General features: G+C 38.4%; 1 protein-coding gene across 1 annotated transcript in view; it reads right to left on the bottom strand.

Annotated features, from left to right (window-relative positions):
- The window catches only part of KCNQ5 (potassium voltage-gated channel subfamily Q member 5), a 512482-nt gene that overhangs the window by 168909 nt on the left and 327542 nt on the right, over positions 1–16031 (bottom strand). Inside the window, exon 3 of the mRNA XM_029943186.1 lies at positions 6497–6587. Coding sequence (XP_029799046.1) covers positions 6497–6587 — 91 coding nt within the window. The remainder of the gene's footprint in view (positions 1–6496; positions 6588–16031) is intronic.

The raw sequence follows: 16031 nt of genomic DNA, 5'->3' as shown, positions 1-16031 counted from the left end.
GATTGATGAGGATTGTTAGTCTCCATGAATCATTTGAAAGTTTATTTGCATTCTCCTTGATGAAAGACAAGCAAAGGAAAATAATTGCAGTTTTCAATGTTCATTGGGGTATTCTGGGAGCTTTCTGCAGTAAATTACAGGGATGTGATAAACATAAAGAAGGATCACTCATTCCTCATATCTGACTGCTTAATATCTCATAGTCTGTCACTTCCATTACAAACATACGGTTTAATATCCTCAGATGGATTCTTATCTCTGTTATCTTCTCTTACAATGTTTAATGCCAGAACTTTAAATGTAAAGACTTAATGTAATCTTCTACATCAAACCCACATAATTTTATGCATAAACCTTTCTACTTTGCAAGGACTGGTAGATGTGTTTGTGGCTGATTTTCCTCATGCTCCTAATACTGAGAGATAAGAAGTGGCCACACCTCTAATTCTTCAATACCATGTTAGATAATGGATGCTCATATAGCAATTAAAAAAACCCCACATGCACCCATATTAGAAAAAGAAAACAAACATACAACAGAGATTAATTATGTAGTTATTAGCTTTTCAAGGGGAATGTTCACATTACAAAAGGATTCACTACAGATTTTCTTTAAATAGTAAGCTCCACTAGTGCATTTAGGACATAATTAGATCTGTCGAAATTGGATTCGTACACATTTCAGGCACTGATTCATTGTGCAAAGCAGCAGCAAACCCATGTTTGCCTCGCTACATAAAGCAAAACCAGCAAAAACTAGCAAATCTGCATATGCTTTGTTTAGAAGGTGCCAAACATCCAGATGTTTGGGAAAACCTGAATATTTGACCATGTGTTTGAGTACTCGACCAGATGCTTAGCACAATCCATTTGTGGTTTGGAGTCTTTCTAACACAGCAGGAGAGTAGAGAAGCAAATATACTAAGACATTTGCTAGCTTGCTTAAAATGATAATGTCATTCTTTTGACTGCTTGTGGGTGGGCAATTTTAGAAATGACCACCTTCAGAGAAAATTCTGCATATAATATACATCACTTTCATTAAGTGGAGAGCTCATCTATTTTCAATGGCTTGAACACAATTTGCACTTAAAGCCCTAAAATGATTACTTTAAAACGAATCTGGAAAGCCAGAAGTTATCCAATGGAGAGGAGCTGCACTATAAACAGCATTGCTCTTAAGAAGGTGGGATATGAAATCTAAAACATATGACCTCAGGCTCAGGAAATCAAAAATAACCAAAACAAAACTTCCCACAGCAGTTAGACCTGGAAACAGAAGAGCTTCCTTTAACAGCACCAGCTAGCACCTGAGCAACACAAGCTGGGACCAGAAGATACAACTTTATGCTTGGCCATTTACCCCACAGATCAGGATTGCTTGTTTACAAAACAGTATTCAGAATTCTTCATACAAAGAACTTATAGTGGTCCAAACTGATATGCCCATTTTTTTCTATGAAAAAAAACCCCCTCAAAACTAACATATTCTAAGTAAAAGGATTGTAGGCATCACTTGGCATGTATACACGGAGCCCAAAAGAAGGCTTAGACCTCTGTGATTGCTTCACTGAGCAGCGGCAAATGCACTTTGGTAGTACCTGTCGGTCTTGACTAAGAGGCAGGAGAATATGAGGCTGCTGGATGCCGTGAAGACAACCCAGGCTTTTCATGAGCCAGGCCCAGGATGGAATCTCGGCTCTGTCTTAGACCCAGTGCATGATCATTAGCCATTTGGTAAATGAGAGGCTCCTCTTTAAATTGAACATTTTTATGGTTTGTTTTTGTTTTAATAAGAAATCAATGAGTCGGATAAATGAGAAATACTTAAAAAATGATAGCTCCCTTTTGGTTTTGAAGAATTTACAAAACATAGTAAATTAACCCCAGCTTTGAGTTGCCCTCGGTATGTGGGTACACAACTTGGTATTACAGTCTTTGGGTCACACATGTTATCCCCAAAGTGAGGGCAGAGCAAGGCATTCTAGCAGATCTAGTTATCCCTGCCTAACGATGCACCCAGCAGATGCAGACACTGAGGGAAGAATTTATGAAGCCATGTGCGTTTTCATCAGATGTATTTACCAAAGAAGTACAACAATAAAAATCTGTTTCATTAGTCACCAAAAGTAAGTGGTTGTTATGAACACATGTCTCATGGTGAATGTGTGCCATCAAGTCACTTTTAGTTAGAGCAACACGTTTGTATAGAAAGCTGCCATATAAAAAAAAGAAAGCTGCCATAATTAGTAGTGTTTTGGTGAGAAAATTCTAGCAAAGATACTTGTTTTCTATTAGAAATGTGTGATATTTTCTCAAATGTAGCAATTTTCAAATATTCCACTATTCACTGTCCTTATTAGGCTTCATTATATATGGAAGAACCAGTGATTACAATATTTGCCAACTTTCTTTGTGTTGAGCCCTGTTCTCAGCACTTGAATTTAACTCATCCTCACAACAACTTTATAAAGTAGGCTGTATTATTATCCTCTTTTAACAGATGAGAAAACTAAGACACAGAGAAGTGATTTCCTAAAGGCACACATCAACAAAGGGGCAGATGCAGATTTTGAACTCACTATACCCAACTCCAGAGTCTACACGCCGTGGTTAGGATAGTGCACCATGTTTCTGTGGAGAGCAATTAGGGAACCTGGCACATAGTGTGAAACCTCAGTCCACACAACTGGGAAGAATAAAAGAGCAAATTCACACAGAATTTGCGTGTATCCATTTGGCTGGTAACCAAGGCCAGTACGTCACAAGTTTATGGTAGCATTGGGAGTGCATTTCTAGAGGAGACTGGTAAGGCCACTTCCCTTGGGATGGGGGTGGACAGCCAAAGACTCTGTGGGACTTCGGGAGGTGAGCAAGATCAAGTCCAAAGTCCTCTATACTTGTCCCCTCAAACACAAGTGGAAAGTGTGAACGTCACAGAGGGGCTTTGCAAGTTTGTCCAGGGGCCAGTGGGCCTGTTGTGTGCTCCCTGTCAGAAGAGTGGGTGCTTGTTACTTGCACAGAAATGGAATTACTGTTAGAATATAGGAACATCTTTTAAAGATTAAAAAAAAACCCACATGGGACAGAACTATGAAAAAATATACAGTTGTGATGCATGATTTATATAGAGTTCCTCTAAACTTATTTCTCTGGTGTTTTGTCTGTGGCCAAAAGTGTATAAGAGTGATGTTATTATAATTTTTTACAAACATCTTAAAAGCCATTCATATGACTATTTGGATGGCATTCTTTAGATATGTTTTACCTTGGGAAATAAAAACATTGCTAGTCAGAGTTGTGTTCTATGAATTCTGTTTGATTAGATGTTCAGAAGATAGACAGACGTTGAAATCAGATTCACTGTCTCAAATACACATATTAAAAGGATAAATAAGATTCCCACTAAGAAGGTATCTCTTGGCTTTTTCTAATATTCTACCACTGAGTGAACTTTTATGATATACTAGATTAACTAATTGTGAAAAAGAATTAAAACATGCATTCTTTTTCATTTTATTAATTACTAAATAAGAAAATAAAAACAAAGCTTATACTTGAATTTGTTTTTGTCTACATGAAGCATAATTTTTTTTTCAGCATTTGCCCAGCTAACTCAGGAGAGCATGAGACTTTTAAATAAAACAAGTATTTTGGAGAAACATGGATGCAGAATAAAGACATCAGGGAAGCCGTAGGCCTGCAACACAGTCTGCATATTTCTAGGTAGGTTTTAAGAGTGCACTTTGGTTTAAAACATACACCTTGGGAACGTATCCCTATAACGCACCAATAGGAGGATAAGCAGGCACTCTCCTTAGGGAAGTATGGCAACCTTTCTGAAGACATGTATCTGCAGCAGTTACTGCATTTTTTTTTAAAGGCTTTACTTGCATAGTGGGACTGGTTTCTGCTTTGCTAAATCCAAAGGCATTCAAGATTGAGGGAGGAAAGAAGACATTCAAATGGCCAGCAGGCACATGAAAAGGTGCTCAATATCAATAATCATCAGTGAAATGCAAATCAAAACCACGGTGAGACATCACCTCACACCTGTTGGAATGGCTATTATAAAAAAGACAAGAAATAACAAGTGTTGGCGAGGATGTGGAGAATAGGGAGGAATTGTACACTGTTGGTGGGAATGCAAATTGGTGCAGCCACTATGGAAAACATTACGGAGGGTCTTCCAAAAATTAAAGATAGGCTGCCATATGATCCAACAGTCTCACTTCTGGGTATGTATCTGAAGAAAAAATACACAATGGAATAAATTATTGAGCCTTGAAAAGAAGGAAATCTTTTCATTTGTGAAAACATGAATGGAACTTGAGGGCCTTGTGCTAAGTGAAATAAGTCAGACAGAGAAATATAAATACTGCATGGTCTCACTTATAGGTAAAATCTAAAAAACAAAAAGCCCCTGAACTCATAGAAACAGAATAGACCAGTGGCTGAGGAACAGTAGGTGAAGGTGTTTAAGGGCACAGACTTCCAGTTATAAGATAAGTAAGCTCTGAGGTCTAATGTGCAGCACGGTGACTACAGTTAACACTACAGTTAACAATAGTGTGGTGTACACTTGGAACCTGCTGAGAGTGGATCTGGAAGTCCCCTCAGAGGCACACACAAAATGGTAACGATGTGATATGATGCAGTGTTAACTAACTTTACTGCGGCAATCATTTTGCAATATGTATGTATATAAAATCACCAAGTGGTACACCTTAAACTTACATAATGTTACATGTCAATTATATCTCAATAAAGGTGGCACGGAGAAAACAACTGAGGGATAAGTGATAACATCTACATTCTTATCTACTCAAAAGCACCCTCGTTACAAAAACTGTAATGAATTGTTCACTGCACTGAAAGTTTGAATAATCAAGGTAAAAATCAGCTTTGGGCTTTTTAGTAATATGTTTCTTTTGGACTATTTAGAATCTCATTAGCGAAGGCTGAATATATATTTCAGAGATTTGAAGAATGTAAACCTAACGTTTTGATCTGTGAGCTGATTACAAAAAATTCCTTTTTATGGGATTTTTAAGGCTTGATTCATTCATAATCATTGATTGTGCAGTAGATCCACTTTTCATGTTTCTGAGTCTAAGTATCAGTTTTACTTTTTCAATCTAAAATTCCTACTTGTAATTCTGTATATGAACCTAAAAGCCAGCTGTGCCTTAGACCTTGGGCTCAGATCATTTGTTGTTATCAAAGGGGTGCATGAGGTTAAAAGCCGACTTGCTACCCAAATGGAAATCTTATAAATGAAACAAATCCCCAGTGTGCTTTTTGGTCTGTTTTCTATGTTGGGTTTCGAAATAGTATCCTTAACATTAACAATATACCACTGAGTACAATTTGTATGGAAACAGATTGGGATAGATTGGTTCCAGGCTCAACAATGATTTCTCCCTGAGGTAGGGTGGAGACTTGATGAAGTCTGGGTAATGTTAAGCACAAACTAGCCATCTGAAAGCATAGGTAGGAAGAACAGCTGCCCTCCACTCAGGTTATATGAGTTGAGATCTTTCAGTCTTCACCTTCAAGGTAAGGATAATTTCCTTATATTCAATGTTTATTGCTGTATAAAACCTGTATCTGTTTATTAGGGCATGTAAGGCAGCTTACTCCGTACCCTCTCTTAACTTTCCTCCTGTGGAGTCCACAGGTTTTATAAAAGTCAGTTGTTTCAATTTATAGTTCATTCAGACAGTTCTGAGACCATCAACTCTGATATTTTTGGACGAAGTGAGCAAATCAAAATGGATGTAAACAAACCAAACTTTCAATCAGAAATGATTTGAGTATACAGTGATATAGTTTAGTTGTAATAGAAAGCAAAAGAGCTTAAAAGGCCTGGAATAATTCAGACTAAAATATCTTGGGGTCTTTTTCCACTTTAAAATGAATTGAGCAATTCTGTGTGGTTGAGGATTGACAGCATAATGGAAACAGAGCTAACTGCAGAATTTCTTACCAGGTGACTGCATTAGCAGCAAAACTCAGAATGTCGTCTGTTGGTTGAAAAGAGCATGAAGGAGCCTTCTGTTTTCTTATGAGGTGCTATATTCTCATACTTCTTGGCTAATTACACTTACCTACTGCCACATTGCAGTTACTAGAAAATGCTCTCTACCTTGTAATTTTAGCAATGTAATGAGAGACCTCATGGATAGTGATTCTTCTTATAATTTGCTTATTGTAATAAATAAATAAAAGTAAAACTGCTTCCAAGTCCTGCCTTCTGGTTTTGGTGTAACTGTAACTAAGATATTGCTATGTAATACTAAGGCTGAATATCTGTATATTCCTGAGGACTGCTAAAAGTTAAAATGGTGGGCCAATATTTTGGTGATCTTTGAAAGTTTTATACTTCACAGTAACTCTCTTTTTTTTCCCTTTGTGGGATAAAATGCATAGATAAATATTACAGACAGTTCTTATATAAATTTTATGCACATTTTTGCTCATATGTATCACTTACCAGAATCAAGAGGCAACTCGAGGCCAATTTTGTGTGCTCAGGGATGGTGGAAAACACTGACAAAATCAAGCAACCAAAGACAAGGAGAAAACTGTAAAACAACAAAAAAGAGAGAAATCTGTTAAGAAACTTGCCTTATCATGACAGACTTAATTTATTGTTTCTATAGTTTAAAGCATCAGACCCATTTGAATTGGCACTAATGCAATCATAAAAGCCTTGGAAGGGACTAGCCATTTTGAAGATCAAAATATAATATGATGCATGGTGCACATAGAGCTCCTTTACAACTCTGTTGATGAAGAGAATTATGCATGCATGCGTGCGTGTGTGTGTGTGTGTGTGTGTGTGTTGCATGCTGTATTTAAATGTCTGCATCTAAGAATGTGTGAATTTCCTGTAAACCCTTTCCCAAGTGGGGATCCTAAGAAAGTCCTCCAGTATGTTCTTGCTACCCTGTCGCAGGAGGGGAGCACGTGCCAAGCTATTCTTTCAAAGAAGCAGAATCCACCTCACATGTGGCAGCGTTGGTGACCTATCACATGTTCTAAGTGGCTGTTACTAAGCCACTGACTCATTTTCACAGTCTAATTTTGTTTATTGTTATTTGTTTGTCATTCCTTTATAATATTAATAAAAACAGTAAGGGAAGGGAGTGATTTCTTCTGCTACCCATGTACTTCCCATTTCCTTACAAATTGCTGAAGAAATGACCCCTCAGCTCTGTCTATTCATACTGCAGTCATAGGGTACAGAAGTGAGAAGTAGCATTTTCTACCAATCAATCTAGACATTTTCATTCCTAAGCTTGTGGTACTTTCAGGATTCAGAGGGGGAGCTGATTTCCCAAGGAAAACGTCTAATAAAAAGAGAAGGCTCTGGGTTTTTTTTTTTTTTTTAAGTTTATTTATTTATTTTGAGAGAGAGAGAGAGAAAGAAAGCATGAGTGGGGGAGGGGAAAAGAGAGAGAGGAGGCAGAGAATCCCAATCTGTCCTGGGCGCAAACCCCCAATAAACCATGATCTCATGTCCTAAGCTGAAACCAAGAGTTAGACGCTTAATCAACTGAGCCACCTAGGCACCCCTGAGAAGACACTGTTCTAAAGCTGAAGTTACTTATCCTGAAATGCAAGATTTAAAATAATAAGAACAACAAGACACCAATCCCTGAGCTACTTGCTCTAGGACATACTTTTTACTTTTACCCATTGTTGGGAAGCTCATACAGTAATCTCGCCTAAAATATGTTTCCACATTCTTTTTTTTTTAATTTAAAAAAAAATTTTTTAATGTTTTATTTATTTTTGATACAGAGAGTGACAGAGCATGAGACGGGGAGGGGCAGAGAGAGAAGGAGACACAGAACCAGACGCAGGCTCCAGGCTCTGAGCTGTTAGCACAGAGCCCAATGCGGGGCTTGAACCCACGAACGTGAGATCTGACCTGAGCCGAAGTCGAAGGCTCAACCGACTGAGCCACGCAGGCGCCCCCCACGTTCTTTTTTAAAAGTGTTTATTTATTTTGAGATAGAGACAGAGAGAGCATGAGGGAGGGAGGGGCAGAGAGAGAGGGACAGAGAATCCCAAGCAGGCTCCTCACTGACAGCATGGAGCCCAATGTGGGACTCAGTCTCGTGAACCATGAGATTATGACCTGAGCTAAAATCAAGAGCTTAACCAACTGAGCCACCCAGGCGCCCTCATTTGCACATTCTTTTTTTATGGCAATGCAGTTCATCTCTGCCTCCTTTTGGCTTGCTCTGAGAAGTCATCCAAGTCTTTCTACAGCACTTGACCCAAGGACCTATTGCCAGAGATTGGTACATTATGGCCTAGGGAACAAATCTGGCTCTTGAAGCCTGTTTTTGTAAATAAAGTTTTATTGTCACCTAGCTACATTCATTTGCTTATGTATTGTCTATGGTGGTTTTCACACTCTAGCTACAGAGCTAAGTAGCGGTGGCAGAGATAGTACAGCACACAAGACTAAAATGTGTACTCTCTGACCCGTTAGAGGAAAAGTTTGTGGACCTTTCACTGATACCATGTATTCCTTATTTCTTTACCTATCCCAACACAGAACCAAGTGGAAGTTCATAATTGCTTATGTTTTGTATCCTGATAATAATTACTAATATTCACAGAGGGTTTCCTGTAAGCTGGACATGGTGCTAAGCCACTTTCATATGCATTATCCATGTTATCCTAACAAATAGAAGTATCGTTATTCCTATTTTACAGATACAAAAACTGAGAATTAAGGACATTTTTTATTTGTTCATTTTATTTATTTATTTTGAGAGAGAGAGTATTGTGTGTGTGAGCAGGGGTGGAGTAGAGAGAGAGGGTGAGCATGCAGAGGGGAGAGAGAGAGAGAATCTCAAGTTCCATGTCACTAAGGCAGGGCCCGATGAGGGACTTGAACTCAAAAACCATGAGATCATGACCTGAGCTGAAACTATGAGTCAAATCCTTAACCAACTGAGCCACCCAGGTACCCCTTTCTTGAGCCAATCTTTAGTTTTTTTCTAACAAGCAGTTTCTGGACTAGAATTTGGTTATTTCTATGGGAGGAATCGGAAGACAGCAAGCCAAAGACCTTCACTACTCAGGCTGCCCAAAGGGCTATGGATAGATAAATACATTAATTAATTCATTAATTCCTCCTTCCCTCAACCATTCACATATTTAGTCAATCAGCAAATGTTAACTATATAATACTAGGCTGAGTCATGGGCATACAGTAATAAACAAGATTCTTTTTGCCTTGACAGAGTTTAGGGTCTGTTGAGGTATAAAGAAAATTAAGTACATATGAAACCTATTAAATTATTTTAAGTTAATTGAATTTAAATTAAATTAAATAATATTAAATATATAAACATTCAGCAGATGTAAACAGAAAATTAAAATTCTGAATGATGACTTCAAAGAAGGAAAATACAAGGGATGACAGGAATATGTAAGAGCTACTCCATTCATGGAGTTGAGTCAAAGTAAAAATGTGGGCCCTTTGTTAAAAAACTATTTCAAGATGTTAAAAAAATTTCAACAAATTGGTGCAAAGTATGACCAACTGTGGTAGCCTTCTAAGTGTTGGGCTCTGTGGGAACGCATAGGTGCATGTGCATGAAGCAAGACTTAGGGTTAAGAAGACTTTTTGGAAAAAGTGATGGCCAAGCTGAGCCCTGAAGGCCCAGCAGGAGTGAGCACATGATTGGAATGGATGGGGAGAAGGAATATTCTAGTGTAGGAGACTGTGGGGGTGAAGGCTGAGTGCAAGCACAGCATCATTAAAATTTACCAATTAATCAATAAATCAGAGTTAGTGAACACCTGCTAGCTAGCTTATCCTTCAGTGGTACCTCCTGGCAAATTCATTTTTTGCATAGTAATCATTTCAGTTCAGTTGAAAACATATACTGAGTACCCACTGCAAAAAACAGTGTGCCTAACACTACTGAGGTACAAGGGATAAATTAAAGTAGTCTATTTTTAAAAGATTAAAAATCTAATGTGGCTGGAATTTAAATAGAAACTTGAAAAAACCTAATTTGGCTGGTACGATGAACATATAGTAGTTCTCCCCCTTATCTGTGGTTTTGCTTCTCCTGGTTTCAGTTACCAGTAGTCAGCCATAGTACAGAAGCAGACGATCCTATGTATTTTAAGAATTTCTTAAATATTTATTTTTGAGAGAGAGAGCCAGAGAGGGAGAGAGACACAGAATTTAAAGTAGGTTCTGAGCTGTCAGCCCAGCCGAACACAGGGCTCGAATCCACAGACCATGAGATCATGACCTATGCTGAAGTTGGAAGCTTAACCGAGAGCCACCCAGGCACCCCGAGACGATCCTATTTCTGACAGGTCAGGAGTCACCCTAAGACTACATCACAATGCCGGTGTTGTTCACCTCACTTTACCTATCACGTAGGCATTTTATCACCTTATATCATCACAAGAAGCAGAAGGTTGAGTACAGTATTTTGAGAGAGAGGGAGAGACCAAATTTATATAACTTTTATGACAATATTATGATAATTGTTCTATTTTTATTATTTATTACTGTTTGTCTCTTACTAGGACTAATTTTTAACTTAAACTTTATCATGGGTATGTTTGTAGAGGAAAAACATAGGATGTATATGGTTTGGTACTCTCCGTGATTTCAGGCATCCACTGTGGGTCTTAGAACATGACCCCTCCCCACTCTGTCTCTAAGGAGAGACTACTGTACTGGATCATAATGAAGGTCAGAGGCTGATAAATGCTAAAAAAAGTGCTGTCGAGGCCGAAAGTGGGGAGGGGTTCCATCATTCAGTTGGGAGTGGTGGAAGCACATCAAGAAAGTCTTCATAAATGGGTGATGCTTGAGATTGTCTTTGAAGGAATGGTAAGGTTTCAACAAGAGGACATTCTGGAGAAACACCATCCAGAAGGGGAGTACAACATGAGAAAGGTAATAACACAAAAAATAAATGAGGTAAAATATCTGTTCCCTGTTTCATGAACAAAGAGTTATCAAGTTTGTAGCACAGGGTAAGACAGTTGCTGAATTGAGAGTCCAGGGCCATGATGTGGAAGGCTTTTATGGCAGAACCTGCCTTTAGTTCAGTAGATAATGGGGAGCCATTGAAGAGTTTTGAACAGGGAACTATCATCAGAGTTGCACTCTGCAAAAATCAAGTTGGCAACAGTGTGTGTTAGGACCTATCTGAGTAGTAGAGAAGCAGGGGCAAGAGTAATGGTGATCCAAGTTAGGTCGTAAAATAAGTGGTGGAAATGGGAAGGGAAAAGAGAGGGATGCTGGAGGGAAGCTGTAAACATAGGAGCTCCCGACTTGGATATTAAATTGGGGTACTCCCAATTTGGGAAGGAAGTGGGGTGGCTGAAAAGTCTGAGGTGTCCACATATAGTTACTGTGATGCTCCTAAGAAGTCAGGAGGAGAAAAATCGGAAACGTCAGGAGACAAAATTGATTTTGAGAAAAGGATAAATCCAGTTTTAGACAACCACATGGAATTGCAGGCCTAAATCATGGGCACAAAATCTGTTTAAAGGGATGGAAGTACTTTTTCCTAGAGGAAATGAATGTACAGAACATGCTCTGCTAGGGACAGTGCAGACCAAGCATATAAGCTTTAATTAAATAAGCATAAAGGTTATTTGGGGAACATTTCCTGATCTTGGAGAATGACATCATGAGGAGTAACAAATACATTCTGCTATGAATTGGCTTTTGGTCGTATTGCCAGAGAGACTCCATGACTGGGGAGAGCACTGAACTGACACAGAATGACCCTTCTGATGTGACAGTGCTCAGATGTTCTCACTGGCAGTGACATAGTAGAGCACTGGGGTGTGAGTGTGGCTTTGATGATACCATTGCTCTCGAGGTTCTCACACAGATCTATGCTGACAACTGGCCACTACCCCACTCCATCTCTCTACTGATTGAATACAATTGGGAGTAGTGGCCAGAGTCATTGGATGCAGAGTGTCTTAATCTAGGCTCCATGAACTTCCAAGGGGTCTGTGGATAGAATTTAGCGGGGCTGTGAGCATGGATGGGAAAAAAAATTACCTCTTTGTCGCTAGCCATGGCAACAAACCATGGTGGTATTAGCAGTACTTGGGATTTTGTTACTCATAGAAGGCACAGGTATTATCATATCCCATTTTATAGTTGTAGATGAAACCATAATTGTTTCATCTTGCATATTTTGCTCATAGCAAATTGCTCATAGCAATTTCAAGACTATTTATGGTAGTTATTAAACCCACTGCTAGGTTTATAAAAAATGGATTAATAAAAAAGCATAGGTATTACTATATCAGAAACTTACTCAAAATTTTAATAACAGTATTTCAATATAATTTTCTTTTGCAATCACATGTATTTTGTACATTTAAAAACATTATTCTTAGGAATGGTTCATTAGCTTTACCAGACTACTAAAAGATCAATGACACACATACAAAAATTAGGTACCTCTAGTGAAGGATTAGGAAGGCAGGAGCTGGGAGCGGGAAGATGGCCCGCTTTGGCATGAGTCACAAGTTACTCAAGTAAGTTTTAAGACCAGTTTGAAAAAATATGGACATTTTTCTTTTAAATATTAATCCTGAAAATATCATAAGATCCATACTCCTTCAAATTATCCTGTAACAGCGATTGGCCTTCATTTTGCCTAAAGCAATCATTTATATTTTATTCCTGAGGAAATTATCTTTAGTGCAGACTTTTGCCTAAAACTTTAGATGACAAAGATTATTTGTATGACTAGAAGGATATTTATGACACAAAAATATTACCAGTTCAAAGGCCTCTATGTTCACTCAAGAAAACTACCATCAACTTTTTCTGTGGGTTAGTTAAGAATCAATTTTTCAGATTTAATTTGGCAAAAAACAACAAAACAAAACAAAAAGGCTTTACTTGGAAGTATCATGGGTGCTTGAGGAACAGAAGATGTCCAGGTTTCAGAACTTGTGCTTTAAGCATGGGTTCGTTTAGCAAGAATTAAAATGCTGTGAAAATAAAGCATTCAGAAAAGCTCTGCTGACGCTTTGCCAAAGGAACCACGGCAAGTTACACAATGTCACTCACACAAACACACGCCCCCGGCCACTCAGGCAATGATGAATAATGCAACGAAGTCAGGAGAAATGGAGCTGATGTTCACAGCAGACATTTCAATGAACTTATCTCAACGAGGAGGCAAATTAACAACATGGACTTTGCAGACTGAAACTACCACACATTTCCACCTAGAAAGTGTTTTTGCAAGTATTTTAGTGGACGATGAGCTTTCCATAGTGTAACTGTCCATGTGAGTCAGCTATGAAGAAGGCATTAGGAGAGGGGAGATCTTAAATGTCTTAAATGCAATGGAATCATGGGCTTAAAATAAAGAATGCTAACAGGAGGCAGATCGTTTTTCAAGAAAACAATTCTTCAGAAATATCTTCTGAAGGAAATTCAGCTCTGCCTCTGATTTTTCATACATTTTTAAGTATTGCTTTGATAAAGTGTGTATTTCAGTAAGTTTGAGGAAAGGCCTCATGAGTACATCATGAATTAGGATGTACACATGCTGTCATTGGTGACCACACATGACCCACTGGCTGACACGGCACTTACCTGGAGGACATGCCACCTACTGAAATCAAAGCCTCATTAGCAGAGGAATGGCTGGAGCCCACTTCTCTCTTCCATATTCCTAAATTTACCCCTTCTTTCTAAACTTGGCATTTTGCAAAATGTCCTTTCTGCATAATTTTTCCATAAAGGAAAGGCATTTTGCACATGAAATCTATCCACAGCACACTCAGCTTCCATTCAAAGCAATAAAAATTAAATATGACATTTTTGGTGTCTTTAAAGGTGATTCAGAATATTTGATTAAAAGCACTGCATGCAAAAACGTGAGCCTGAAAAGAAACACAACACACTGCATGATCCTGCTTTTCAAGTGCAATGAGCTCTAAATATTAATAAAGACGCTAATCAATAAATGCTATCACTGTAATCTCTGTGAAATTGCAGAAATAGGGCCATCAGCTAACAGTTTTAAAAAATGAAATGTTGCATTTCACGTGGGTGGTGGTAAGAGGAAATTAGAGGGTATGGGAGCTAGCTGTTTCTGCTTGCATAGTACGTAGAGGACTATGGGTAATGGAGATGAACTAAAACAAGGCAACAGAACCCATCAGCACTTCAAGACCCTCCCCTCAGAGCAGCCTGTGGAACTGACTGCCCACCGACAGAGGGCATGCTCAGCCTGATTCTGACCCCCAGGATCAGGGAATCCTTGTGGTTTGAAGGATTTCTGACTGAGACCCTCTCTAGACAAGGGATTAGTTTTCAAACATTATGGCTAGATGATTGCGTAGTTCCTCTTTGAACTTTCCCAGCAACCAAAACTCCCAACACTGAGGCAGCACAGTCCTGGTAGAGCCCACGCTACTGAAGGAAGACTACATTCCCCTCTGAGTCTTTATTCATGCCCTTTCCCTACAGGTCCTGGGTCAGGCTCTGACCACAAGGACGTGTTCCCTCCTTCATGTGTTAGTTTTTCAGATATTTGGGGCTGGTTTTATCCTCATGACTTTCCTGTCAGTCTTCAGATTACATTCAGCTCGGTTCTTTGTCTACTTGGCATATGAAACAATGTCCACATCTGTCACTCTCCCAGTCACTGTTTTTTAATTATTATTATTGTTGATATAATTTATTGTCATGTTAGCTAACATACAGTGTATAAAGTATAATCTTGGCTTCAGGGAGAGGATTTCTGTGATTCGTCACTTAAATATAACCCCTGGTGCTCATCCCAACACAAGCCCTCCTCAGTGCCCTGTCACTGTTCTTTAAACATGTCCAGTTTGGTCCTACATCTCTCCAAGTTTGATGCAGGCTCACTGTTATTCTCCCAACTAAGCAAAAAATTTAAGATTTAGCTGTCAATACAAAGTATCTACACTGTCGTTTCTTGCCAGGGAATCCAAAATCAGATTCTTCATTGTCCAGTTACTAGCAAAAGTTTGGTTTCAAAAAGGACTGTCTTGGAGATACGCATTTCCTTATTTTTCTGTATCTTTCCTACCGCAACACAAGGCCTGGAGCAGATGTGACTACTGACAACCTGTGTATTTTAACGTAATTACCTTGATCATTCATGGAATTACTTTCACTAAATTGTGTTTTTTGGCTATTTTCTTTTTAAAAATTATTTATTTTTTAGAGTTTACTTATTTAGAGAGAGAGGAGAGAGAGAGAGGGAGAGAGAGAGAGAGAGAATGAAGGGACGGGCAGAGAGAGAGGGAGAGAGATAATCCCAAGCAAGCTCCACACTGACAGCCCAGAGCCTGATACTGGGCTCAAACTCACAAAACCGTGAGATAATGGCCAGAACTGAAATCAAGAGTTAGATGCTTATCAACTGAGCTACCCAGGTGCCTCAATTTTTTATTATTTTCTTGAAGAACAAAAAACATTTAAATGAAATAAATTTACTATTTATAAGAGTTTCTCTGCACTTCACACTGTATTTGCTCAACGAGGTATCATGTGAAAATGTTGAAAATTTTTCTCCAGGAGATTTTTCTTGCAATATGGTGAATAAATTTGGCTATTTTTAATGAGTTTCTGTTGCTGGGTCTGGATTTATTATGTTAGAAGCCATCAAAGGATTTGTAGATGAAATTGAAGAACTTTTATTAATAAACTTGAATAAATCTTGAAAAATTCAATAGGAGCCAAAAGACCAGAGAGAGGAAAATATTCTGAGTGTCAAAAAAAAAAAAAAAAAGAGTCAAGTAGGAACCCTGGATTTTGTTGTATACTGATAAGCTCAATTACAACTCCTAGAAATACTTCAGATAGAATATTAAGCAAACGATTTCTAATAAATTCAGATGAACGACTGTGGTTCCTAAAGAAAAACACAGTTCATCAAAAGCAAGAAGCACTAAACTATGCTCATTTCTTATTTTGAATAGGTTTGCCAGCTTGCTCTATCAGGAGAATAAGG

Source organism: Suricata suricatta, chromosome 7 (assembly GCF_006229205.1).
Source record: "Suricata suricatta isolate VVHF042 chromosome 7, meerkat_22Aug2017_6uvM2_HiC, whole genome shotgun sequence".
Classification (NCBI taxonomy): domain Eukaryota; kingdom Metazoa; phylum Chordata; class Mammalia; order Carnivora; family Herpestidae; genus Suricata; species Suricata suricatta.
This window is presented reverse-complemented; position numbering and strand designations above follow the sequence as displayed.